Here is a 27,553-nt window from a genome sequence, read left to right as displayed (position 1 = left end):
CTTCTACGCATAAGGTCTCTTTTTCTATTTTTTTTAGAAAGATTAAATAACTCTATCATGTATCTATTTTAATTCTCCTATGAATTAACCATAAGTTGGGCGTCGTGTTCTCATATTCCTTAATATGTTTATTTACACTAAGCGTTGTTTTTTTCATCTACTACTTTTAATGAAAATAATTTATAAGTTTTATAACATTGATCTTACAAAAGTAGATGCAATGTAGGAAACTGTTACTCAATCGTCTTATTTATATAGCTCACCACGCTGCACAACTTATTTTGTTGACAAATAAAAGGCTGCCAATTACACAGCACAGCTGTGTCAATTCTAAATATTAAAATAATATTACCGCGGCCCTCGTTGATTTTTCTTATCTAGTGAAATCGAATGATCCATTTTATTAGAAAGGGTTTGAAATGGAAGAAAAAAGTATTGCATTCCAACCAATAACGATAAAGTGACTCACCATAGCTGAGCGATAATTGGTCGCTTAAAATGCAAAGGTAGAGTTATGCGCAGTAAAAACATAATTTCTGCAAAACCATGACAATCTTACGGAAACTAGAGAACATGTTCAATAAGGAATTTGTCAATGAATATTAGTATATCTTTTAGCAAAAATAAAAATTATGTTTGCCTTGGTTCTTTTTACGGAACCTTGATTCACGTGTTTACGTTTACAATTATTCACATCCTTAACATTACTAAAGTACTTTCACACGTATATATTACGCAGACAGGGTATAATTTGAGCTCAAAGGAGTTGCACAATTTAAACCCGAGACCATGATCAAAAGGGTCAATGAAGTTCTTAACAAAATATTTTGATGCATTATTTAGGGTTGTAATGATTTCTAATGAAAGCTGAAAAAATATTTAAAAAACGTATTTTATTGCATAAAAAAATTATAAATTTACAATTTCATGATGGTCTATTTTATAATTCATAATTTATTTAAAAAATAACTATGAAGACAAATAAGTATGTGTGGATATTAATTAAATACGTATTTTTGTTATTCAAACTTACTTTAGACATTTTTTTCAAAAAAGAATTTTACAAGCGTGTCGAGATTGCAAATTTATTAAGAAATAATGAAAAACGAGTATTTTAACATCACTTAGATTCTAGTAGTTTTTATTTTTTGGATATTAAATTAATATGGCGTTGAAATTTGATTTGTGTGTATGAGACATTGCTGTTGTAAAAAGAATTATCATAATGTGTAAAGTTTTTGCTGTCACATTTGGGACAAGATATGAAGGTAATTATATAATTGCAGATACCCACTGCTTAAATAAAACCATCATATTTTCAAAGAATGACAAGCGAAATAATGAAAACAAAATGTCTCATCTTTATTAATATTATTAAGGAAAATAAATAAACTAATTGTGATATAAAATATTTGAGTTCGTTAGTAATCAATTAATCTTTCGGTAGGTTGTTTTATAAATTTAACTAAAGCGCGTGGTTAACTAATGACTTTGTAATAACTCACATTTTGTTAGGATGACGTTTTTGGTTATAATTATATCATTTACTAATCGGCTATAATAGGGGGGGTTTTTTCTACAACAGCCGATTGTTTTTTTACGACTTGCTGAACGTCCTAACGTTTCAAGTAACCAGTAACCACTGATGTAAATAGTTTTGGAACGCAACTCATTGACGAAATCAGAACATGACACATTTTTTTTGTTTATGGTCTTTATGGAAGTTTAATTTGTAGACTATTATGATAACCGAATTAATTTGACATTTCTATTGGCCTATTTACGTATATTTGTAATACCCTAATTAGATTATTGTTTTTAATTTGCTTTGTCATAGTGACTATAATGAAAAATATAGTGTATTTTAGTTGTTAGTGTTTTTTGTGCGGAATTTATCACGTAGGTAAGTATCTTTTTAACAAATAAATCCAAACTTAGGTTATGAATGTAATGCATCCATTTTTAGTTTGTTTCTTTTTATAATCGTAGATTGGTCAAGTGATGTGCGGTGTGCGGTGAACGGAGTATGTGGATTTGGATATTTTTGTGATTGAATAAAACAAAAATGACATCCTCATCTTTGGAAGATAGAGTGGTGTTAAATTACCACGAATCGCTTTTGCACAAGTCCGATGTTGATTTAATTGAAGGCCCATTTTGGTTGAACGATAGAGTAATATCATTCTATTTCGAGTTCCTGGAACGAGAATTATTCCAGAACAAAACTCAGTTGTTGTTTATTTCCCCCGAAGTAACACAATGTTTGAAGATGGTGAGTGATGGAGAAGTTGGCGTGTTTCTGGCTCCACTAGACGTGTTCAGCAAGCGATTCATATTCTTCGCTCTTAATGACAATCAGTCCCCTAGCGCTGGAGGGTCCCACTGGAGCTTACTTGTGTATTCGCGTCCGGAAGGAAAATTCTTCCATTTAGATTCCATGGCCTCGAGTAGTAATCTGGATCACGCTTGGATGTTGGCCACACGCCTTATCCCGTACCTCACGGGAAAACTTAATGGTTAGATTCACTTCTTTATACCTTCTTTGAGAAATATATCTACCTAATTTTCTCTTACCATGATTAATCGTTTGTTTTAGGTGATTGCGATTTTGCAGAACTTGATACTCTGCCTCAAAGTAATGGGTATGACTGTGGCATTCATGTGTTGTGTAATGTGGACCTGATAGCAGACCAAGTAGTGAAGCATGATCGTATAACTGGTTGTGGGATGATAAGCTATTCTTCCGTCAATAATAAGAGAAGTGAACTGCTGGATATTATCGCCGGACTCGCTAGCAGCTAGTCTTTATTAACTACATTTGTTATACTTACTTATAATACTTATAGACTGATGTTTTATATGATAAAAACATGTCAAATCTTGAATAATAAATAATATTGTACTAGACTGTGCATTTTTGAAAGAATAAAACTCGAATTCAATGTAAAAAATGTATATTTAAATATATAAGGTACAATTACAATATTATAAAAAATATCCACCTATTTTTAAAATTCACCTGAAATATATACAAGCAGTAAAAACTGTGGAAATGGTAAAACATATTTGTTATGGCCAGCAATAACCATTTGTAATTTTTATGACTACTCAAAATTATGTAACAAGTATTCTTTATTATCTACCAGAAGTACATAACTGAATGTACAATATTTCACAATTGCTGGGCCGGCATCTGAAGCGTAAGTTGATCGTTTCGCATTAATCTAACAAACAATGCAATGGATGCACCAATACCGTACTGATATAAATATAAGAATAAAACATTTAAAAGGATAATATCACTATTAAAGATTTTAATTTCCTCAAAAACATTAACTTTTTAAAGGATATTTAAAACAGTAAGTATATAAAAAAAATATCTAAGCATATTTTTAATTCATTAAAATAAATTAAAGCATTTGATTCACATCTAAACACCCATAAACATTTTTACTTAAATAATACCAAGACAATATAACATAGATATACAGTAAACTATGAACAATACTTAATATAATATTATTTAGATCTCAGATACTAATATCTACATAAAATAATGAAAATAGTATAAAATATATCATTGCCGTTAAGGCAAAAATCACTAACCCTAAGAATGACAGTTTTGAGTTAAATATGCCTTTCGAAACGTAACATTATGTTCTTTAAAAGGCAAACGTTACCAAGGTAACTTAGAAAAAAGTTGCGTAAGAAAAAATATATATTTAAATAAAAATCAATTTTTAACCACAACATAATAGTATGTATCTAAAATTTCCCTCCTTTCACTAACTCTTCCAGCTTGCATTGTCCAGATTATAAACAAGTAAAAGTCACTGAAACAAATTTTAGCTAGTTTTTTAGATAGTTGCGTAGGTTTTCACAGTCACTGTTATTAATATGTATCTTTTTTGGGTGATCCCGTGTAAGTTGGATTCGTTTCGGCTACCATTGCAGTAGCCATCTTCAGGAGAAACTTGAGTGTTTTGTAGAAAAAAATATGTTTTTACGTACTAGTAATTTGTACCGTGTCGCAGTCGGCAGCAGGCGCATTCCGTGTCATTTTTGTAGTGTGTAGTGCCGGGAACCACATCGACTTTAATTTCAGCCTGTCGTATTTGTTTATCTTATTTGGGTGTGTATTTCAATTGTCTCTTTTATTATTCGTGTGCTGTAATTTCTGCAAAATATTTGGTTCAAAGGCGAAAAGATGACCTGTGTCTATAAAGTGTTCCCTATTGCAGATTTTTCAGGGTGCTCTAGTTTACACGCTCTTTTATGTTCATCAATCCTTTTCTTTGCTGTGCGCCTCTGTTTGTCCAATTTGTTTGCCCTCCTGTAATGGTAGTCGAAACGTCGAAACGAATCCAACTTACACGGGATCACCCAAAAAAGATACATATGAACTTTTAGATATTTTTGAATGTATCAATAGGGAAAAGTTACCAAAAGAATTAAAAAAAAAACACGAATGAACCTGTTGTACACATTAAACCTCAAAAACACAAAAATCAGGTATTTCCATGGTCTCCAAACTTTTAAATTGCGAAATATGTTTTTTTGGGTTAGTGACTTTCGGCTAGATGGCAACGATATAGTGTTTTAAACAATATTTACAAAATTTAACTATTATATAGATTTTTTGTTTTTCCCGGGTTCAACCCAGCCGCCAAATTGTTTGTCTAATTCTTCTGCTATTAACAAACATAGCCTGTCATTGTAGGTTTTAGAAACAACTTGAATACCTATAGGCAGGCCTTCTTCATTGAGTCCCATGGGAATATGCGTTGCTGGAAATCCCAGGACATTTATAATAGAAGTGTAACTGAAATTCATTGATCGGAGAAGTGCTTCATTGTGATACGGAGCAGCTGTGGGGTGAGTTGGGTACAAAAACACTCCATCATCACCCAAAATTTCTGAAATTTCTTCTTCTAACTCCTCCCTCATTGTAACAAGACGTTTGTGTTCTTCAGACCTAGGTTGGGCTCCTGCTTTCTCAACTATTGCTGTTAGAAGACCTACAAATGTATTTTTCGATGAGTCGAATAAGCACTTTACCAATTCCACTATAATATGCAAATTTCCACTCTTTCCAGTTATTCTTTCAGCGAATGACATTGCTCCTTCGACTTTCATATTAGCAAACCAGATATCGTTAGTTTTCCTTATTTTCTGTATTTTTAATTCCTTTACTGGATTTGTGCAAACTTGGTTCAAGTGTTCCACTGCAAGATTTAAAGCTTTTTGGATTGCGGTTTCTACTCCGCAAACCAATAGTGCATTTAGGTTGTTCTTTTGGTAATAAACCTTAACAGATTTTAAGTCTATCTTTTCATCAAGTTTGAGTTTTGATGCATTTTCCCCTGCTATAATTTTTAATAATGGACGGAGATCAGCAGCTTTCCTTGTCATAGGACCGATCCCTGTAAACAATAAATTAAACTAATCATTATTAATATTATGTTATGTGGACAACCATATATTTTCATGTACTCATTTAGTATATTTTAGAAATTATCATTTGCTTGGATTTAAGATATTATCACAAAATTAGTAAATAATAATTACCTAAAAATGAAGCTTGGGTTTCTGAGGCTGGAGAAGGATATTGGCCATCATTTGACACTACAAACTTGCTTGGTTTGTGACCAAAAACTCCATTGAAAAATGCAGGCATTCTAATTGAACCACCAATGTCGGAGCCTGTAAAGGAAATTAATGATTACTAATCTATATTCTAGTTGAATTTTGCACCAGCAAATAATTGATTTCAGTAAACAAAATACCTATTCCAAAAGCACTTAAAACTGCCGCTTGCATACATCCTTCTCCGCCAGAAGATCCTCCAACAATACGAGTTGTATCATATGGATTATTTGTTCTACCGTGAATCCTATTGTGGCTCTCCCACCTGAAAACATTCAAAATTATAATAATGTTTAAGAACCATAAATATATGGATGGGACAGAACGGGCAGTGGTTGCTAGTGTCGAGGACACCGGGTCAGGAGGACTGAGTTTCGAGTCTCGCTCCACACAACTTGTTTTCTATTTTCAAACACGGTTATTTACAACTAAAATAAAATGGCCCCAAAGTTTAAATATTTGAGCAAATCATGAGAACTAAAATATTTCTTAAAAAAAGTATAAATATGTTTATGTATGTATATTTATTAATTGTCCATGCCCGGACGGATGAAGAATACATTTCTGTGTGTGAAATAGAACTAGAACACCGGATGAGTGTTGTATCTATATTTGTGACCCTTTTCTAAATAGTTTTGTAACAATAATGTAAGACAGGCATTAGAATGATACAATTCATACATAAGAATGTTGTGCTACAATACATTTTATCTGGTTTGAATACTTTGACTCTTAAGTTCATTGCTCAAAGTCTATTTTATTTTATTCATTAGACATACGGTGGCATTCTATAAAATGGCATGATGACTTGTTTATTTGGGGGTTTAGCAAAGACTTTTAAACATTACCACATGCAGAGTTCAGAGATGTTGGTGAGTCCGATAGGAATGGCTCCAGCTTTTCTGATACATTCTATAGAATGTGCATTGTTAGCGGCTATCACATCTTTTCTTATATATACTCCTGCTGTATGGTGCAACCCTGAAACAATAAAAAGAAATACACAATTATTAAAAAAGTAACATTTAAAGATGAAACAAATTGACAAATGCCACAAATTAAAATACTCACTACTCAATATAACAATTTTTTTATATTTAAAACCCTGACAATATTCGTGCTTAAATTCAATTATTTATATACGTCATCATCATTCCCCTTTCCGCACCCAGAGGCGCATAGGGCACCGCATTGGTAAACCAAATGCAGCGTTGTTCGATCATCTATTGTATAAAGTAAGGTGATCAATTTTACGCATCAGATGCCAGTCCAGGAATAATGAAATATTGAATTTCAAAATAAATATTTCACGCCTACCCTGCCAGGAATCGAACCCAGGACCTCAAGAACGGTAGGTGAATTTGTCAACTACTACACAACGAGGCAGACTTAACTCCGCTCGATTTACTTATTCAGGATTTTAACTTTACAGCAGTCATTGAGTTGAAAACGCTCGTCCAGGGTTCAGGTTCTATTTCAAATGCAGAACTGTATTCTTCATCCGCCTGGATACAGATAATTTACGTAGCTGGCATAGAATATACATAATTATTTACATAGCTAGCTACAATTTTATTTTAATTATGATTAATTTTTATCAGAAAATTTAATTAAAAACTTATTGATTTTGTAAAATTATAACTACTTATAAAGTTTATTCAATTGCTTAGACTATTGTTAACTAGTTTCAGAACAATAATCCGCTCCTTTCCTCAATGTTTTACTTTTTATGTTTACTAAAGTAATAAAAATATATTTTATATTATTATTGACAATAGGTATAATTATAACGGTGTGTTCATATGGCAATCCAATTAACCGGATTTGGTAAGTTGTGATCCCGCAATAGTGGTTTAATACTGTATACCATAACTAGATTCCCATTTTCTGATACACTTTTTTACAACCGCACAGTTAAAAAGGTCCCCAAAATTTAAATATTTTAGTAAATTATTCGAGTGCAAATATTTCATTAAATCGTTTAAATATGTAGTCATTTTGGTGTATAGGTAATTTTAACTGGAACACCTGTGGAATTGTAACGTTATTATCAAGATGTGGATCAAGATAAGCCGTTATTATTTATATTTTATTATTTGCATACATTCAAGACAAGAAATAAAGATAAACTAGCTGTGCCCACTACTGTACTGCAAAAAATAATTTATCCTTTGCCCGAAATTACATACGATTCTACAAAAAGGTACCTCTTGATATTCAGGCTTTGCCAACAAAGAATTCAAAATATTTTGTAAACCTTGTATATTATAAGCAAGGTAAAAAATAATGCAACTCCCATTTAAAAAAAATAATACAAATACAGTAACAAATTCACCAATTAATTGTGCCCTGAACTTGTACAATCAAATAGGTACTTTCGACATCGACATCTTACTAGACTCATCAATGCAACATCAATTAAAAATAATATTCTGAAGAAATTTTAAACTGCAATCATCATGCAATCAAACACACACACACACAGAGACACACACACCCATCCTGTTTTGACATACCTAGTAACAAATTTAGGCTCTAATTGGAACGCAACTAAAATGACATTTTATACCTAAGAATTTTTCTCTCTAACTGTTGTTTTGACATGTTTGTTTTATTGTACTCTGTTGTTGCCCTTATAAAATATAAAAAAAATAATAAAATAACGCACTATTAGAAAATGGAAATCAAGTTATGGTAGAGCGGGGTTCGAACCTCGTACCTTTGATCCCTGAGTCAGCGACTACATACAATCCGATTCCAATGATTAATTACACTATATATTAATGTTCTTGGTGGGACTTGAATCCACGTTTTTAGTATCACATATATTTTTATTAGGATAAAAAATATTCTAATTTACAAATCATAAAATTAATGACGAATATTTTTATTGGTTTAGAGACACGAGGTGGCCTTTTTACGTAATATTATATTCAATCAAGGTCTTTACATAAAATTTACATACAAAAAACTGGTTTTAGAAACATATAACCTACGTATTTTATTAAATTCAGAATGTTGAACGTCAGCACAGCATTTATTTTTGGAAAACGTGTCATCACATAGGTGCATTATAATAAATTAATACAATGCAAAAATTACGTTTTAAGTAGATAAAAATCACACCTAAAAATATTATCAATACTTTTTCAAATAATAACATTAACACAACATTGATAGATCTTTTTTTTTTTAAATATAAAATATTTGCATTCTGACTTTATTTTTTTGTTTATTTTATAATTAAAAAGAATAAACCTTTAAGACCCAAAAAACAAACAAGCCGGCCACCGTCATCCCGCCTTAGATAAATAAAAAAAACAATTAAAACCGACATCCGTCTAGCTCAAAGTTTGTCTTCGAATTAATAAATAAATTAAGGTATTGTTAGAGTTGTTTTAAAATCCCATAGCGTGCCATGAGTCAAAACTTGCAATATACCTACTATTGCATGGGATTGTTTATGTGAGTGTGAGTGGAATGTTTATTTTTGGTAAATTAATTGATATAATTTCGAGTTGCTAGAATTCCAACCGTCCGCGTCCGCGCGCTCAGTAGCTGCAATACTTGTAATCTAACTCCTTCATTTAAAAACGAGTTTTTTTTGTTAAATTAAAAAATAATGTAAATGGAGGCCAGATTTCTTATCGTCCATGCGCTCTGTAGCTGCAAGACGTGATTTTTATTTATTACACAGCGCTTTATTGAGGTGATTTTCGCAAAAAATGGCGCTACATATAATTATCCTATTATAGTAATAATGGCGACAGACGGTTCCAGCGTTTTGAAATATTCCCAAAGTTTGGTTGCATTAGAGTGAAAATTTAATTACTTTGAAGTGGTTTTAATGCATTTAGGTATTTTTAAACCAATTTATCTGGATTATGAAAGGGATTTTAATAAAGTGTCGGGCGCAACAGAGCATCACAAGAAAGGCAGTCTTAGGAGGTTTTACATAAGTTCCTGCATTTATTTCTCATGGGATTTTAAACATTTCAATTTGAGATTTCAATCCCCGAATACCGTAGATACCTTACTATCCGTATAGAATTACTGAATACCGTAGATACCTTACTATCTGTATAGAATTAATGAATACCGTAGATACCTTACTATCCGTATAGAATTACTGAATACCGTAGATACCTTACTATCCGCATAGAATTACTGAATACCGTAGATACCTTACTATCCGTACAGAATTACTGAATACCGTAGATACCTTACTATCCGCATAGAATTACTGAATACCGTAGATACCTTACTATCCGTATAGAATTAACAGTTCCACTACCGGTAATATTCCTTCTGTTGGATTTATGCAAAGTGATGTTTCTAATATCTGACCCTTAAGAAGGGAATATAATATTTAAGTCTAGGCAAGACATTTACAGAGCTAATGACCTATAATGGGCTAGTTTAAGTAATCACTTAACACATTGTGCAACATTTACCGTTCTTCCAATGTTGTGACGTCCATATTTATCTTCAATCTGTTGATGTTTGTCAAATAAGTTCTGAAATCTTTATTTACAATAAAAAATAGATAGTAATAATATTTTAATTCTAGCTCGATTGGGCAGGTAGTGTAATACCCAGCCAGCCATATAACCGGTACAAAGTAAAGAGTATTTTTTTTTAAGAATGACTAAACGGAGCAATTGTCATCTATCTCCTTTCCGCACCCATTAGTGCATAGGGCACTGCATTGGTAAAACAAATGCGGCGTATTTTAATCATCTGTTACATGAAGGTAAGGTGATCAGTTCTTCGCTTCAGGTGCCAGTTCAGGAACAGTGAAATATTGCAGTTTAAGCTGTCTTTTAAATCAATATTTCACGCTCACCCTGCCAGGAATCGAACCCAGAGCCTCGAGGATGGTAGGCGAAGAGGCCAACCACTACACTACGAGGCGGCCTTATCTCCACTCATTTCCTTTTTCAGGATTTTTACCCGAGAGTTGCCATCGAGTCGAAAACACCCATCCAGGATTCTGGTTCTATTTCACACACAAAAAATATTCTTCATCCGCCTGGACACAGCATACGATGAACTAAAATATCTTTAAATAGGACACAATAGCATTGTTAATCAATCTTTAATATTTTCAAATCGATAAGTAATGGTTTTGTCAAGCAACGATTTTACGATTTTCTGATAATAGACACATCGTTAATCCTTTTTTGTTATCAGAAAAACACAAATTTATTGAATCCATCAAATGTAAATTATTGTAGCTCTCAAAAAATTATGTTTTTTAATCAGAATACAAATTATTAAATTGATAAATGTCAACGATTTGTCATATTTAAAAAAAAAGAAACAAAAGAATAATAATATACCTATATGTTACAAATTATGTTTTAAGTACAATAATTCAAGTATAATATACTTTTTAAGCAATAGGTATGTTTCGCACTCCTTTGTTATTGTGTGTTTTACATCAAGTGTCTATTTGGCTAAGTCTTTGGTTTAGTCTTCTCAGGTAGTGAAGTGAATATTGTATTTTTGCTGTACATATTAATAAAATATTTAAATATAGAGATACTTAAGGCTGTAGTCTGATAAAAAGTAAGGAAAGCATACGATTTTGCCATTTTGAAACGTCGTTATTTCCAAATTGTGCCATCAAAAAAATAAAGGAAATAAACGTAAGATAAAAACAATTATTCAACACATAATTTATCCTAGAATTTAAGAAATAAACCACAATTTAAAAAAAAAAAAAAAACGCTTCAATTTCTTTTTAAAAACCAAAATTTATGTTTTTTCTTAGAAAACTTTCCTGTTTAATTAACTATCTTCAAATCATTAGAACCATTGACATATTAATACAAGTAAAACATTTTAACAATTAGTGACACGAAAACATAGTTACTATGTTTGTTTATTTACACCAGAACTGCATTCAACGATCACGCATATGCTACCAAAAACGGGAGAATACTCATTTGTAGTATTATATACAAAAAAGTTTGTATTTTAATGTTAACAGTTAACATTAATTTTTGGTGGGTCCCAATCAGATTCTTTTCTTCCTTATAATTTCGACCCATTTATTTCTTTTCACGGGATTTCGGGGAATGCAAAAATAATATTAACTCACATTCATTATATTTTTAAAAAGTATGTCTATCAGCGCACCCCTGTAAGTAAGAAGAGCTTCGCAATTGCGCAGCTAGGAGTAGTTAGACGTTTACAAAAAAAACTATTTATATCAGAATATTAATTGTTTTAAACTTGGTTCTAACTCATGAACAAATATTTACCAATGAAAATTTACACAATCCTTTTTACACTAGCACACTAGACACTAGCGGGCATTTTGGTTTCGATTATAAACGTTACGCCTGGCTGGCGGTCGAAGAACAACTAAATACGCGTTGGGCATGACTGAGCGTTTGGGCTTGAGTCATCATATTTGAGGGCCTAGGGCATGTCTTTGTGTATTAATATGTAGATGAGAAATACATCCCTTATAAAATTATAATTGTTTATTCTAATGCTTATTTACTTAATTTTTTTTATTCGCGTGATTTTGATAGAACCACGTTTTAAAATGTTTAATAATTTCCTTACTTTTTTATACTACAGCCTTATGTAAGGACGACTTTGCAACTTTGCGCAAGCTGTCTCATCTTGAATAGTCGAGTGAATGGGCCACATTGTCGCTTTGTGAAGCTATTAAGCCGTGGAGGCCAATTGAAAGAAAATATAGGTGTATGTATTAGGTATAGGCAAACAACAATAGCAGTACGTGAATCGGTCCAGCTATGTAAAGAGGCAAAGCATAATAGAGAACCATGACTTCGTGATTCATAAAGAGCTGCCGTAAATGTGAGTAATACAGGGCGTCCCAAACTTATGGGACATGAAGGGGAAGTACCTTAAATATCGTAGATAGTGTATTTTGCTGAAATAAGACTTTATGTTACTTTTAAAAGTTAGTAATTCTGCATTCATAGATTTTCTAAAAATTACTTGCTTCGTCTGGGAATCGAACCGACTTAAATGTCAAAAAAAAATCACCCTACTTTTATGATGCCAATCGAAAGAATAGCTAAAAAATAATAACTTTGCTTAAGTAACATAGTATTTTAATAGGAAGGAACAACGTAAAATGATCGAGTCAAATTTCAAGAAAGTTATTTATTGCCGACGACGAAGTTCGAAAAGTAGCGATATTATCATTCCAAAGATAGCATTGATTATTCGTAAATAAGTACCCACTTCATAAATTTTGTTCTTAAATTTGAAAATGGAACAGTGTGTGCGAGCGTTTGTTTTTTGGATATTGATCTGTTTAGTTTTCCAACAAGATGGAGCTCCGGCTCATAATAGTCTGAGAGCAGCGGATTTTCTAAATGAATGTTTTCCTACATGGATTGGTACAAATGGACCTATTAGATGGCCGGCCAGATCCCCGGACCTTACACCATTGGATTTCTTCTTTTGGGGATACGTGAAAGATATGCTATACAAAAAGCGATACGAGAACTTGGACGAGTTGCAAACAGAATTGATCCATATCACATCGAGTGTTCACCATAAAATGATAAGAAAATCAACAGGCAGCGGACTCATTAAAAGATTGGCGATTTGCGTAAGACAAGAGGGATCACATTTTGAGCATTTAATTAATTAATTTACAAAAATACTTACTTAATTGACTACGGCACTTTCATGTATGTTTTTAATTAGATTAAAATGAATAATTTCATGTTGTTCCTTTTTTTAAAATACTGTGTTACTTAAGCAAAGTTATTATTTTTTAGCTATTCTTTCGATTGGCATCATAAAAATAGGGTGATTTTTTTTTGACATTTAAGTCGGTTCGATTCCCAGACGAAGCAAGTAATTTTTAGAAAATCTATGAATGCAGAATTACTAACTTTTAAAAGTAACATAAAGTCTTATTTCAGCAAAATACACTATCTACGATATTTAAGGTACTTCCCCTTCATGTCCCATAAGTTTGGGACGCCCTGTATAGTTGTCACCGAGTCAAGTAAGCTATGGAAAATATCACTTCGCGACTCATTTTGTTGATTCCAGGACTTGTAATTAAATAGACACGTAAAAACGCCACTACACGCTGGCAGAGCTAGCACACGCGCTGGCACATACGCTGGGGTGCGATCCGTCTAGTTTTCAACACACATCAAAGGGCGCTAGCCGAGCTCTGGTCATCGCTTCCACACGTTGGCCAGCTTTTAGTACGCTACGAATTATCTGAGAGGGCGCACGCGAATTTTCGTGCGCTCCGACAGACACTGAACGACTTGCAAACGTGTGGGCAGTTTTGCGATTTCGTTGCCAATACGCGCGCCAGCGTACTGGCAAACGTATTGGCAAACGTGTAGAGCCGACTTTAAAAGAGGGGTAAAATATTTCATTCAATTCGGAGGTAGTTGCCTTCCTTGCATCTCTTTCTTACATAAATGTTATCTTATTTTTTCAAATTATTGAGGGCAATGCAATATTTGCTTAAATTAAGGTGCATTTATTTAGGAAGTAACATGTCATCAGGAACATGCAGTGATTATTATCTATGCTAAAAAAATGTAGCTGTTTCAAACAGTATCTCAAAGACCTAATACTTTTTTAGTAAATTTGATCAAAATTTAAATAATATCATATTTTCGTTAAATGCTATACGATATAAGAGTTATTTTTTCATATTATTACACAAATTGGATGCGATGCGTCTTGTAGAACATCACAAAGTTATGAACCTCAATGCGAACGCGAATGCCCAAAATCCGCATTTTTGCTATGGAACTGGACTCAATTTTAAGAGGGGTATCCAGCATATCTTCTTTGTACGTATTCTTCTCCAATTTTAGAGGGATGCGGCTCATCCACAGTATGTATGGACGGTATGCGCCTGTGGTGGTATTCTGAACGCAAAAGCGTGCTTAGCAAACGCATTTTTAATGCGTATTTGTGTACTAAATACACGCTAACAGAACAATATCTTTGCGCGCAATTCCATTCTAGAAGAATACTAGAATACTACAGAATACTAGCCCTGGTGTCTATTTATTATAAATCGATTATTCCAGGTCCCTGGGTACAATGGGAAGTTAACGGAGTTATGTATATTTTTATTTTAAAAATTAAGTATCTTCTTTAGTAACCTGTAACATGTTTCAACCAAAAATCATCCAAATATACACAATTTCGTATGGAAATTTTGATTTTACTTTATAGACAATTGAAGCTAACACTGTTGACTTCACATTGTAATCGGGGCCCTTAAATTGTTAATACCAACAATTGAATCGATCCATGTTAAAAGGGCACAAGTCACACTTTTGGTGATTTCGATATTTTTTATGTAAGATTATTTAAAAATACATATCTTTTAGTCCTCATTAAATATATAACAAAAAGGCTTTCAAATAATTTGTAGAAAATTGTTACAGCTATTTTAGGTCCATGTTAAAAGAAGACTAGTCCATTTCCATTGACAAGTTCTCTTTTAACATGGAATTAGAATAAAACATTTTATTTAGTGGCAATACTTTATGAGTGTCCTGGCAATACGAAACGACAGCTGTCAGTTTAGTAGTTTACCTTAAAAATCCAACGTGACGCGCTGCAGGATATTTAAGACATTTCAACATGGATAAAGAGGAGAATCCGACAAGAAAGCGGAAACAAAATTCTGCTAACCATACACATCGAATGTGATCACGATGTTGACGTGATGGTAGAAAATAAATGAGAACTATAACTCATTCTAGAATATTTTTTACATTGAATTCTTTCAAATTTATTGATTTTTAATTTAGATATTTCAATATTTTTTAAATTAAATATTTAACTGTGGGAAGTAGCCTTAATATTGTAACCACCGAATTGTAATACATTTTTACTGAAAAAATAATAAAACATGATTTCAATTTTCCGTCCGTGGATTAAACAAATGTAATAAAAAAAGTTACCAACAAAATAATATTTTTTATAAATTTTTATATCAGTATTACTTATTTAACCCAAATTATCAATTAAAAAAATTAAGAGACAGTTTTTATCGATTTTCTCAAACGTTGAGTCTATGGACTTGTGCCCCTTTAACATGGATCGATTCAATTATTGTAGCGTTATAATATAAATCGTAACTGTTTCTATTTTTATTTTTATTTCAAGAGGACTTTTACAATGGAAAATAAAGTAACCCATTCCGAGGAAAAATTCATTTTAGAAAATACCATAAAGGTCTTGATAAAATGCGTTTTTGGAAAGAAAATACCAATATTAACAATAAAAACACCTATTATAAGTACATAAAATAACATTTAAAAAAAAAAATTACTTCGTAATAACAATGGTATTGCCGAAAAAATAGTAACGTTATTGTGTAAATAGAACGCCGCTTTTAGCAAAAATAACATTGATATTTTCCGGTCTCTAGTCATAAATCGTAACAAAGTTTTGGGTTAGGTTCAAGTTTACTGTTTATTTATTTTGCTGATGACGCATCTGAATATTCAGTACTTTCCCGAGCATTAATAGCATACCAAATGGTTGATATTGCATACAATAAATATTACGATAAGACTATCCACTAAAAAATGGTGATGGCGCCTCTGACTAACTATGAAATTGGCAACAATGCGTTGTGGTTTCGTACGTTTAGGTTATTTCTTATAAAAAGTAAGGAAATAAAATGATTGAGCCATTTAAAAACGCTATTTTTTTTTTTAATTGCGCAATTAAAAAAATTAAGTGAAAATGCATTAGAAAAAAACAACATTCTTTAAAGGTATGTTAAAAAATATACTTAAAAATTTTATACAACTAAAATATATCTACTTTTTAACTGGCAAATTACGCCTTTTAAAATTTAGACAAAACGTTGGTACCTACATTGATTCTCATGTAAAGACTTAGTATTAAGTAAAATTTGTTCAAATGAATTATTTACAGATAATAAATTGGAGAAAAAAAAGCTGCCGAGGCAAAACATTAAATTTTTGTTTTTCATAAGTTACAAATTGTTCTTATCGGCCTTTAAATGGCGTTCAAATTTCGGTAAAAACATACGAAGAAATGAAATATTTGCAAAATGTATAATTCCATAAAAACATTCATGAACTAAAATATTTAACTGTTTGATTTTTTTTCAATGATTATTGAAGGCATATTTTTTTATATAGAATTAAAGAAAAATGCTACAAAATTTTTGTAATTAAAAAAGCTTGTATTTCTTTTCTAAAACAAAAAAAAAACAGTTTTTAGTTTCTTAGTTTAATTTATTATCTTTAAATCATTTGAACAAATTTTATTTATATGTTTGGTTTAAATTTTAAGATACGCAATCTGCCGGTAGAAAAGTAATTATATTTTAGTTAAAAAAACTTTTAAGTATATTTTTAAACAGAAATACCTTAAAATATTGTTATCATCTAATGCACGCTTATTTAATTTTTTAGTTGTGCAATTTTGAAAAACAGCGTTTTAAAATGGCAAAATTATACGATTTTCTTACTTTTTATGAGGCTTAAAGATATTTTGATGTGTAAAAAAGCTGCATTCTGCTATATTTAAATATTGTTGCAATTTTTTTCGATGCGATATTTCTGACGGTAATACATTTAAAAGCTAAATAATAAAAGCGACAAACGTAAATCACTGGATAATAATTCATAATATCATAAAAACAATGTAAATACCCAAGTAGAAAATTCCGAAGCTGTATTATTTTATGTGAAGGTTTAGAATTAATCATTGAAGAATAAATAAAATGCCAGTAATTCCGGTTAACAAGAAGCTTGAAAAATAAGATACTGGTTTTATGTATTTTTCTTGTACATTTACGTAATGTTATTATTTTTGTTTTCTGTGTCCAAGACCCAGAACCCTGAACGAGTGTTTTCGACTAGATGTTACTCTCCGGTAATAATCCTGAACAAGGTAATCGAGTGGAGATAAGTCCGTTTTGCTGTGAAGTGATTGGCGCGTTTTCCTACCATTCTTGAGGTCCTGGGTTCGATTCCTGGCACAGTTGACGTGAAATGGAGAGGTTTGTTTGTCTTTGCTATACAGTTTTATGTTATTTTTGTTCATTTTCTTGTACATACGTTTCTTTATATAACTGTTGTAATTGGCTTAAGCCGTGTATACGAAGCGTGTTTTTTTTAAGTAAGTACTGTTTTGATATTTAAAAAAAAACAAGTAAATGTTATGTAAAAATTTATTTTTTACATAAAAAACCAGTTTTATTTATTTTTCCAGATGATTATCACCAATATTAAGACACTTGTCATATCGAACTACAAGCTTTTGTATTCCGTAGTGATAAAAGTTTGCCGCCAAATGCACAAAACCGCCAGTGATCACTAAGGTTCGCCCACCCCGTTCCTCGTCATGAACATTCGTCCGGCCATCTTTGAAAGCTCTGACCTATGTGCTTATCATTCCATCACTCTTAATTTTTTGTCCATACACTTCACAAATTTGACGGTAAATGTCAATTGCTTTCACGCCTTTAGCACTAAGAAAACGTAATATGCGCGTATTTCACAGTCGGTGGGATTCTCTATCGGCGGAGGCATTTTAAATACGCAAAATCAAATGTAAACATAATCGACTGATGCCGCAATGGCGTCTGTGGCTTGTCAACAGATGTAGGTACATAGTGCGCATCATGCGCTGGACACCGACCGCAACGCTGCGGCGACGGAATTTCAAAACGGATCTTACTTAAGAAACTCGCCTCTCATAATAAATAAATAATATGGACCTATTTTTCAGTAAATATCGGCAGTTCAGCAGCTATTTGCTTTCTATTCGTTAATGTTTACCTTATATTTACAGTCTGATTTATGTGATGGGTTTAAACAACCTGTAAAGTAATGCAGGCCACAATTGTCAAATAAATAAATATTAATTTTAAAGGTTTTTTTAAACTGCAATATTTCATTGTCCCTGCATTGGCACCTGAAGCGTAAGACTGTTGTTCTTACCTTTATGTAACAGATGATCGAAATACGCTGCATTGAATTTACCGATGCAGTGCTATATACACCACGGGGTGCGGGAAAGGGAGTGATGATGATATTATATGAAACGATGGTTTCATGCGTTCTATGAACGGACCGCGTATGAACTATAGGTATATTGTATGTATTGGTGATAAAATTAATCAATTTAACATAAGCTACTTGAATAATTATACGCATATTTTATGCAAAGAAAACCATGGTATTGTTGATAAAAATATATTGCAAAAATGGATTCATTTACAATTAACCAAGCCACTCTTGTCAATTACTAATAAATTCTTTATTTGAGCCGTTAATTAATTTGGTACACTAAACCTGCAGGTATGCAATATTATTTTTATTAATTGTATATAATATAAAATATCTAAATTTATTGCAACAGAAGGAAACATTTTTAAGAAGATAATATGGAAGTCTAGGCATTAACAGGGCTTATGACCTGTCATTGGTCTGTTTAAGTGGCTTATATGGTTACCTATGATTTTATACGAATAATAAATTACTTTTATGTATGAAATTATATTGAAATCTCAAAGATTTATGCCGTACGGTACGGGAATTATTTCGCGTTCTTTGTAGTTTTTCAGTCATCAAATAGTAATATGTAGATACATTATTATTTGATAACACTGAAAAACCTTTGTACAGCACTTTGAATAACTATTGCATGACAAACAACAATGTGATTATTATCATTACCGATGACGTTAAGTAAAAATGACAGTCAAACGTGTTTAAGAGAGCTAATTAACGTAATGAAATACCTAATCAGTGTTAGCTTAGGCATTATAATCACTTACTCATCTCAGTACCTACGTGTAAATTTGTAAACAATATGATTACAACCCGAAATGAAAATGAACATGTATGTAATTGAGTTTTTCTCATCAACCCTTATGATGAACGCTGCAGTACGAACCAAAACGTCGCTAAGTGTTTCGTTTCGTTTCGTCATGCTTAATTTGGATTATTAGTACAAGCGTTGACTAACGAGTGCATCCGAAAATATAAATATTTTTTGTTATTACAATTTGCTTATATTCTTTCTTTTATTATCGTGCTACGAACAAGACTGTATTTTGAGTTTTAAGTTATTGTTTTTGGTTCGCAAATAAAATGGAGGTTCTTTGCAAGTTATACATTTTTTTCTCACATTTAATTTAAATTGTGCTACGAGCTCTCATAAAAAAATATACATTTAGTAATTTTATAGTAAGATTTTTTCAAAAATGTAAAAATATGTTTTGATGCTTAATTTAAATCTAATATGCTACGCTTTAAATACAAACTTTTACTTAGATTTCAGTTTCTTGAGAATTTAGTATATTAATTTCGAAAACTATCGTAAAGGTAATAAAAAAAAAATAATATTTAACAGAGGAAAAAATCTAAATACGCGGCTGAACGGCTGTGAAAATCGAAGAAATTTAAAAGTGAACTTGTTAACTAAATTAATCGACGCCTATTATATTAACATATAACCCGTATCCGGAAAAGTGTTCAAATTGTTAGTAATTTTGGAATGATTATTTTTAACCCTATAGATAGCCTAACTACTTAACAATCACGCCTAAGATAACCTTAGTCGATTATTAATCATTTTAAAATAGTATCCAAGCATATGAGGGATACAAATGTAAAGTTATCGAATTTTATTGAGTTGAATCCGACAGCGTGTAAAAATTGTATCAATACAATTATTATTTCAGTCAGAGGCCGCCGTTTCCCGTATCTGTCGCGCATGCGAATAAAGCAAAAGGTCAATTTTTCGTATGATTTATTCCAGTATTTACGTGTGTAAGCTTTCACCTGATTGTTCAGAGCGCATTGCCATCTTCATAATTTCACCCTGTTACGCTAAAGCCTAGCCGTCTGCTAATATCATTATCTCGCAGATATGAGTAAGTACATTCTTATCGTCAATCGAGCCGGTAACTCAAATACCGTCACATTGAAATGTACAGCGGCAGCGTGCAAATAATAGGTAAAGATAATTTTAACGACTAGACAATTATTATTCCCGCAGAAAGTAGATGCATTTTTATCTCAAATATCTTTTGTATTTTTTTTGCAAATAATATCCAGATACCTAAATCGTCGGGCTGGCAATATTTGTTCTCTCTAAAATATTATTTTAATATAAATTACGTATTTTCCTTTTGTTATCAATAAAATAAAATATGTAAAAAGAAAACATAATCAAAAGCTACATTGTTTAAATTTTCTTGTTCATTTTTAGGTTATTCAACAGATATTGCCAGCGCAACATTATAGATAACTAATACATCGCCATTTTTATGATATAATTCTTCAATGGCGCTTTACAAATGCACGGATATTGATTTTTATTTGAATTACTGATAACTTATAACAAAGCCCATCAACGGAGACCCGTAGGGCTGATAAATCAAGTCCCGCACGGCCAATAATAATTTTGCAGCGTGTAACAGTCGGCGATACCCGTAAATAATTACTTATAGCCTTTTAAAATGACAAATAACAACCGTTTTTGATACGGTAGGCGAACGCGCCAGCCAACATACTACGAGGTGAATTTATCTTCATTCGGTTTCCAATCGAGATTCTTACTCGAGAGAAGCCATCGAGTAGACAATGCTCGCAAGGGATCAAGTCATATTTCACACACAGAACTGTATTCTTTATCCGCCCGGACATCAATATCTCAAAAAGTAATTTTATATTTTCTTTAAAGAGGTGGGAGAGAATAACAATTGAAGATATAATTTTCAACACGCATATACTCGTAGCCATTGTTTTCACTTTTAATTGTATAAAAAAGTTTCGCGCAGTACCGACGTACCTTTGACGGCTATGCAATCCTTTGTTGTGAATGGAACTCCTAACAAAGGTTTTTCCCTAGCAAGTTCCTCTTCAGAAAGTTTTCCACTTCTAACCAACTCATCAGCTTGTTTCGCCTCTTCAATGGCGTCTTTAAACCGATCTTCCACGAAACAATTTAGAATCGGATTCACTTCTCCTATCCTGGCGATGTATGCGTTCACCAGTTCTTCACTCGATATCTGAAAATACAAATGTAAACAAATTACTTCAAATAGAGGAAATCAGAATAAAGCAACGAGGATAGTACTCAAAACAAAAACAAAAATAGAAATATCGGATAAAGATATTGTTCTTCTCACAGTAAAGCGACACATCAAATATCTGTACCTCGGAGGCAGACGGATGCAAATCCAAACGTCAAATGTTCAACACAAGCCTAAAGAATCTACTTTCTATGAGTGATTTATAATAATTTATAATATAATTTTGTATATTCAGTATCTTTATACATTGGTTCATTCATTATAAGACTTGCATTTCTTCAAAATCAATGGGTATGATCATAAACTGAATACGAAAATTGAAATGTCATTTCATCAAATTCTGGATTTGCATCCGTCTGCCTCTGAGGTACAGGTGTTGCAATTTTCATTCATTAAATGATTAAGCAGATGTCCGGTCTGACTTTGCATACAAACGTATTCCAGTATTTTCTCCCTGGATTATGGCACTAGAGCGATGATTTTTTTCCACACTATAGATTTCTAGCACTGGCGCGGCGACATTTCTATTCCTTTTTTTTATAAATGGTCATTTACAAGAGCCAAGAGTCAGTGGGGTGCGGAAAACGGGAATACGAGACCTCGATTTTTGTTAGATATCATCAGTCCAACGTGCAGATGTCTTTTCTGTACAGTATTCGGAAAGGCATCTGAGAGAGAGTAACGGAAAAACTATATTCAAATACCTATTGCTCAAACTGCTTTTTGTCGCATATCCTCTTAAGAGGTCAAACTAAAAAGAATAGTTAATACAATTTAATCAACGATAACACGCATTTCATTTTTTTTCTTTCTTTTTGCACCACAACAGGCCAGGAGGCCCAATTACAGTGGTGAAATATGTGGTGAAATACATATGTATGAAACTAAATTAATTATGAATAACAACAAATAGAGTCTTATAAAACTATCATACAAGGGTTTAAAATTATACAAAGAGTTACATGAAAAAATAAAATAAACTGAAAGCCTTAAAATATTTCAAATCAATAAAAAAAATGTTTTTGATAAATATTTGTACTAAATTTAATATTATTGAAAGTTCATATTTATTTTCAAGATACTATAAAATAACCAACATCAAATAATAAACAGATAATTAAAAATAATTTAAAAAGACAAAACCGACTTTACTTACAAGTTCTATATACATATGTAAATGGCTAACCAAATTTATCACAATCATCATTATAACCTTTTCCGCTAATTATAGTGCATGACAGTCAGATTTGGTCATGCCACGTCTTTCTCGGTCTTGTTTATTTTCTATATTCATCAAAATTCGCATCGTAAATCTTTTCTGTCGTCCTATTTTTTATTTTAGATGAATATGATGTACCCACTGCAACGAGTTACTTAGATTGCCTTTTTTCACAAAAAAAAAAAAAAACAATAAAATATAATGGTATTTACAAGCACTTTTACAGTTTAAAAAAAACACACGACACTGTGTTCCTAATACCTGTTTATAATTTTATTATGAGGATCTTTCATGAAATTAACGATGCCAATACAATGGTAAACGTTATTTCAATAATCTACATTGCATGGATGATTCAAATGACTGTCATTTACAGGTGGATATATTACTTACAAGCAATATTGTTTCTTACTTATATAAATAATACATCTACATAATATACACATATACAGGCCAGTGTCTAAATTTTCTCAAATTTCTCACGAAAAAAATGTATTTTCGTCTATAAAGTATTTGACTTAGATGTAAACTACCACTTGAAAACTTGTGTTGAACGAAAAAAGGCACGTATGAAAAAATCATGGTTATTTGTAGCCAAGGTCATACATTTTATATATAATATAATCTGGAAAACCAGACTCATACTATGCTATACTTCTAATGTTTATGAACTTAATTCAGAGTGAAGACATCGTATTCGAACGTGTATCGAAATGATACGGCAGAGTGAATCCGTTTAATCGAATGTTGATCTTTGTGCACGGTTGAACAGGAACATTACTGGCAAATATATATTAATAAAAGGAAAATTATAAAGTACTTCAGTAATTATGAACTGCAATAGAATCCCACCAAGAATTATTGTCAATATAACATACGGTAGCCGGCATTAAATAAAGTACACCGGGCTTAAGAAAGAGACTGCCGGCGTAATCGGCAAACTGCGGCTTTGTAGAGCGTCGTCATTGTCATACATACTCGTACATGCATACAGGCATACAGACAAACTCCCGGGACAGAGACGACGCTCTACAAAGTCGGCTGTCTCATTCTTAAGCCCGATGTATTTTATTTACTGCCGGGTGCTGTACATAGATTACATATAGTACCTAATTGAAAAATACATAAAATGCCAAGTTTTTGACATGCATTATAATTTATTTTTTAAATAAATATTTGGGTTCTTACGAGTTACCCAAATATTTCCATTTTAAGTACATTTTCTTTTATTCGTAAATAGCCGTGTTAGAAAATGAGAAACAAGTTGTGGTAGGGCGGGATTCGAACCCCATGCCTCCTACTCCGGAGTCCGCCACACTTCCCGAGGGGCCACGACCTGTCTATTTTACTTTTTTCCATTCCTTATTTGAATTTGAATCGATTTGACTATAAGAAGATCTGTTCATTTATTTTTTAAATTCTTTCTTATCTCCCTACAATGGATATACATGTAGAAATCCAATAAACTCAGGAATAGGAAAATATCAGTTTTATTTTAAAATTTTAAATATGAAATACTGTCGAGTAAAAAAAAGTTCTTATTGGTAGCATGAAAAATATTATTAAATGTATAATCTTAATGTAAATTCCAGCGAAAACAGTTCACGGCCACGCCCTTAATACGTCACGATTCGGTTAAATTTTGAACTTTGTGACAGTTTAAATTTAAATAGAACATCATCACTAAAGCCGACGTCACAATTGTCAAGGCCAAACATGTCGCGTTTTTGTAAGGACATGTTTTTTAAGAATTTCGTTTTAAAAATTGCGTAAGAAAACATTTCTACACAATATCCATATTGATTTAAAAAAAAACAATCAATATTTCTAAATTCATTTCACACGTTTTTATCGGTATTCTTAGTACGTGCTGTTTCCCTATAAAAAAAGATTAATTACTTGACAATATTAAATACCTTCTCGAAGGTTGTAGATTTCAGTTTGTGATTTTTTAGGACTAATAATAATTTACTTAAAATTACGTGTACATTTACATAGTAAATATCAATAATATTAGACTTGCTGGATGATTTGTAATCATTTTTCTGAAAAATTTCACGGGCGTACAAGTTATTGTCTTAGCAAATAAATATGTAATGTAGTGAACTGTGGCCTTATGCTGTAATTAATTCCTTTCGTAAATTCATTCGTATCGTATGAGAGGGAACGAGAGCGAAATATGGTTTTGATTGCGTTAGAATGAGATGGATATATGACGAACAAACGAACTTACGAAACGAAATTGTGACAGAATAAGCGTGCAGAAGTCTTGATAGTTCTTGAAATATACCTTATGTACGAACTTCGTGACATTATAGGTAAATGATTGAAATTGATTTTGTTTTGTATGGACTTGAAATTATTATGATCATCATCATCATCATCCTCTATTTACACCCGATTATTACGATGACTATTTTTAAAAATTTCATATGTAAAACGCGTTTAGGACTAAATATTTTTATTTCTTATGCAGGCATTATAATTGTATTGTATTATATTTTATTCTTCAACTAAAATTATTATATTCCTTTACTAACAATATGTCAATAAAAAAATAATATGAATTATTTTATGTTTACGAATTTAAGCCATCTTAAAGTCAACTCCAAGGTCTCTAGGTAAGCCTTAAAAAAGTTGTACTGTGAACGCTAATAAAATTCAACAAAAACTATTATTATATTCCTTTACTAACAATATGTCAATAAAAAAATTAACAAACAAAAATAACGTAGAAGATATGAATTATTTTATGTTTACGAATTTAAGCCATCTTAAAGTCAACTGCAAGGTCTCTAGGTAAGCCCAAAAAAAGTTGTACCGTGAACGCTAATAAAATTCAACAAAAACTATAAATTCATGTTTGAGAGCATAGGTGTTTAACAATTAGTATTAAAGAAAAGATGTATGAATAACACGATTAAAACGTATTTTTTAGATTCCATTATTCACTTACGATTGATAAATATTTTGATTCCTTATTCATCTGTGATTTTTCAGTAAAATATGATATTTGCAATAGCTCCGCAACCAATACTACAACGTTTAAATTTAATGTCATTTTTTGGGAATTTAATTATAATATTTAATTAGGAAGATTTAAAAGATCATACAATTATGTTTTTTTGTGTATACCTATTTTTATATATTTTTTTTAGAGAAATAATCGAGTATTTTATCTATTTCATTAAATATTTAAATTTTCAGACCGTTTCCTAAAAGTCGTAAATAACTTGTACTGGAAAAATTTAAATCGAGTTGTGGTAGAGTGGGATTTGAACCTCGGATCTTTGGCCCGTGAGTCCACAATACTACCACGGGACCACAATCCGGTTTCACAATCTTGATCTTTCTTATCTTATCTCTCTCTTTTCATGTACTTTCATAGTTATTTGAAGTTCGGGAAATTCGTAATTTCATTCGAAAAAATAATTCTTGGTACTGTATGAATAAACAAATTGGTTTGGTAACCGTTATATTTCATCAAAATTACCTCTGCATTTTACAAATAAAATGAAATAACGACGTTTTTCCAATAACAAAAATGAAGACTCAAAAAGAGTCGAGATCCTATAAGGAAACTCGTAAGAAAATCTATCTAATGATCAATACCTACACTTCTATGTACTTTTTTTAGTAATTAAGGAAACATATGTTTCAACTTTTACTATAACGGTAATTATAATTACAATGAGGTACTAAGTCCAAAATATTGATTAATATTTTCCTACAGTGCCATTTGCCAATGAGTCGGTTGGAAATGTTCAACGAACGCAACGTAAGGTTAGATTATACTGTATCAAATGGATATCCTACATCCCACGTTTCGTGTGATGTTTGGGTAGAGTATTTTTAGAAGTTTGCATACATTATTTTGTGCCAGTATAGATACAAACTATGAAGTAGATATAATAGTAACACGTGATACGCGATACATACGCACTAGATATCGCCGTAGAAGGTGTGCCTATACAGTTTATGGTCCCAGAGGCATGAACTCTCCCATCATTGACATCGATACGTTGTTTTAACGTAAAAAGGTACATTTGTTTTCCACTATTGGATAAGTACACAAGTAGACGCTGTACGTCAAAAGAGAAGACATGAGTAAACATTTGGAATGGCAATGATGCCAAAATCCAATAATTAATCAGTGGCTTGTTTTGTGATTGGTTACTATTCGCACAAGGTCATGACGTTATATTTCAGTGCTGTTTTCAGAGTGGAGGAAAGACACGAGAACACCTGCAGCGCTCTTAATTATTTTCTCACTCCTTTTTGGCAAACATAATATTTAAAAAATGTAGAAAGGAAAATTGTTGTGATTGGGAAAGTAATTCCAAAACCAAGCAACCACCACGGTTTACGAGGATGTAAACAAATAATTAGAGCGATATACATATTGGTATCACAAGGGTTCTCAAATAAACGTGTCATGTTGTGATAAAGGTAGAAATTGTTCTCTTAGGTAAACATGGATAGATTGTGTAGGTTAGAACGTTGAGTTTTCAAACTTTAACAAAACACTATCGGGGATAACGAACTCCCTTACTATTCTACAGTTTTGTCGAGTCCTCGGGTGCTCTTTGAACTTTGCATAGGGGAAGCTT

The 27,553-nt window shown here is 31.8% G+C and overlaps 2 protein-coding genes across 2 annotated transcripts in view; one reads left to right on the top strand and one right to left on the bottom strand.

The window, feature by feature from the left end:
- Nucleotides 1–1,611: 1,611 nt before the first annotated feature.
- On the top strand, nt 1,612–2,951 carry Den1 (SUMO peptidase family member deneddylase 1). The gene is made up of 3 exons (XM_088238933.1): nt 1,612–1,903; nt 1,990–2,516; nt 2,597–2,951. The coding sequence occupies exons 2-3, from the start codon at nt 2,066–2,068 to the stop codon at nt 2,800–2,802; spliced, it is 657 nt and encodes a 218-aa protein (XP_088095059.1). The 5' UTR covers nt 1,612–1,903; nt 1,990–2,065; the 3' UTR covers nt 2,803–2,951.
- A 1,163-nt stretch (nt 2,952–4,114) lies between these two features.
- Nucleotides 4,115–27,553, bottom strand: part of LOC148273269 (fatty-acid amide hydrolase 2-A) — a 33,177-nt gene continuing 9,738 nt past the window's right edge. The window contains exons 3-7 of the mRNA XM_088238932.1: nt 21,481–21,700; nt 6,495–6,627; nt 5,787–5,911; nt 5,569–5,703; nt 4,115–5,423 (exon numbers count right to left, since the gene is read on the bottom strand). Of these exons, the coding sequence (XP_088095058.1) occupies nt 4,627–5,423; nt 5,569–5,703; nt 5,787–5,911; nt 6,495–6,627; nt 21,481–21,700 (1,410 nt within the window). The 3' untranslated portion in view covers nt 4,115–4,626. The remainder of the gene's footprint in view (nt 5,424–5,568; nt 5,704–5,786; nt 5,912–6,494; nt 6,628–21,480; nt 21,701–27,553) is intronic.

This window comes from Micrasema longulum, unplaced genomic scaffold, assembly GCF_059751315.1.
Source record: "Micrasema longulum isolate JH-2025_06_02 unplaced genomic scaffold, ASM5975131v1 h1tg002011l, whole genome shotgun sequence".
NCBI lineage: Eukaryota > Metazoa > Arthropoda > Insecta > Trichoptera > Brachycentridae > Micrasema > Micrasema longulum.
The sequence above is the reverse complement of the archived record's forward strand: the minus strand, read 5'-3'. Positions and strand labels throughout refer to the sequence as shown.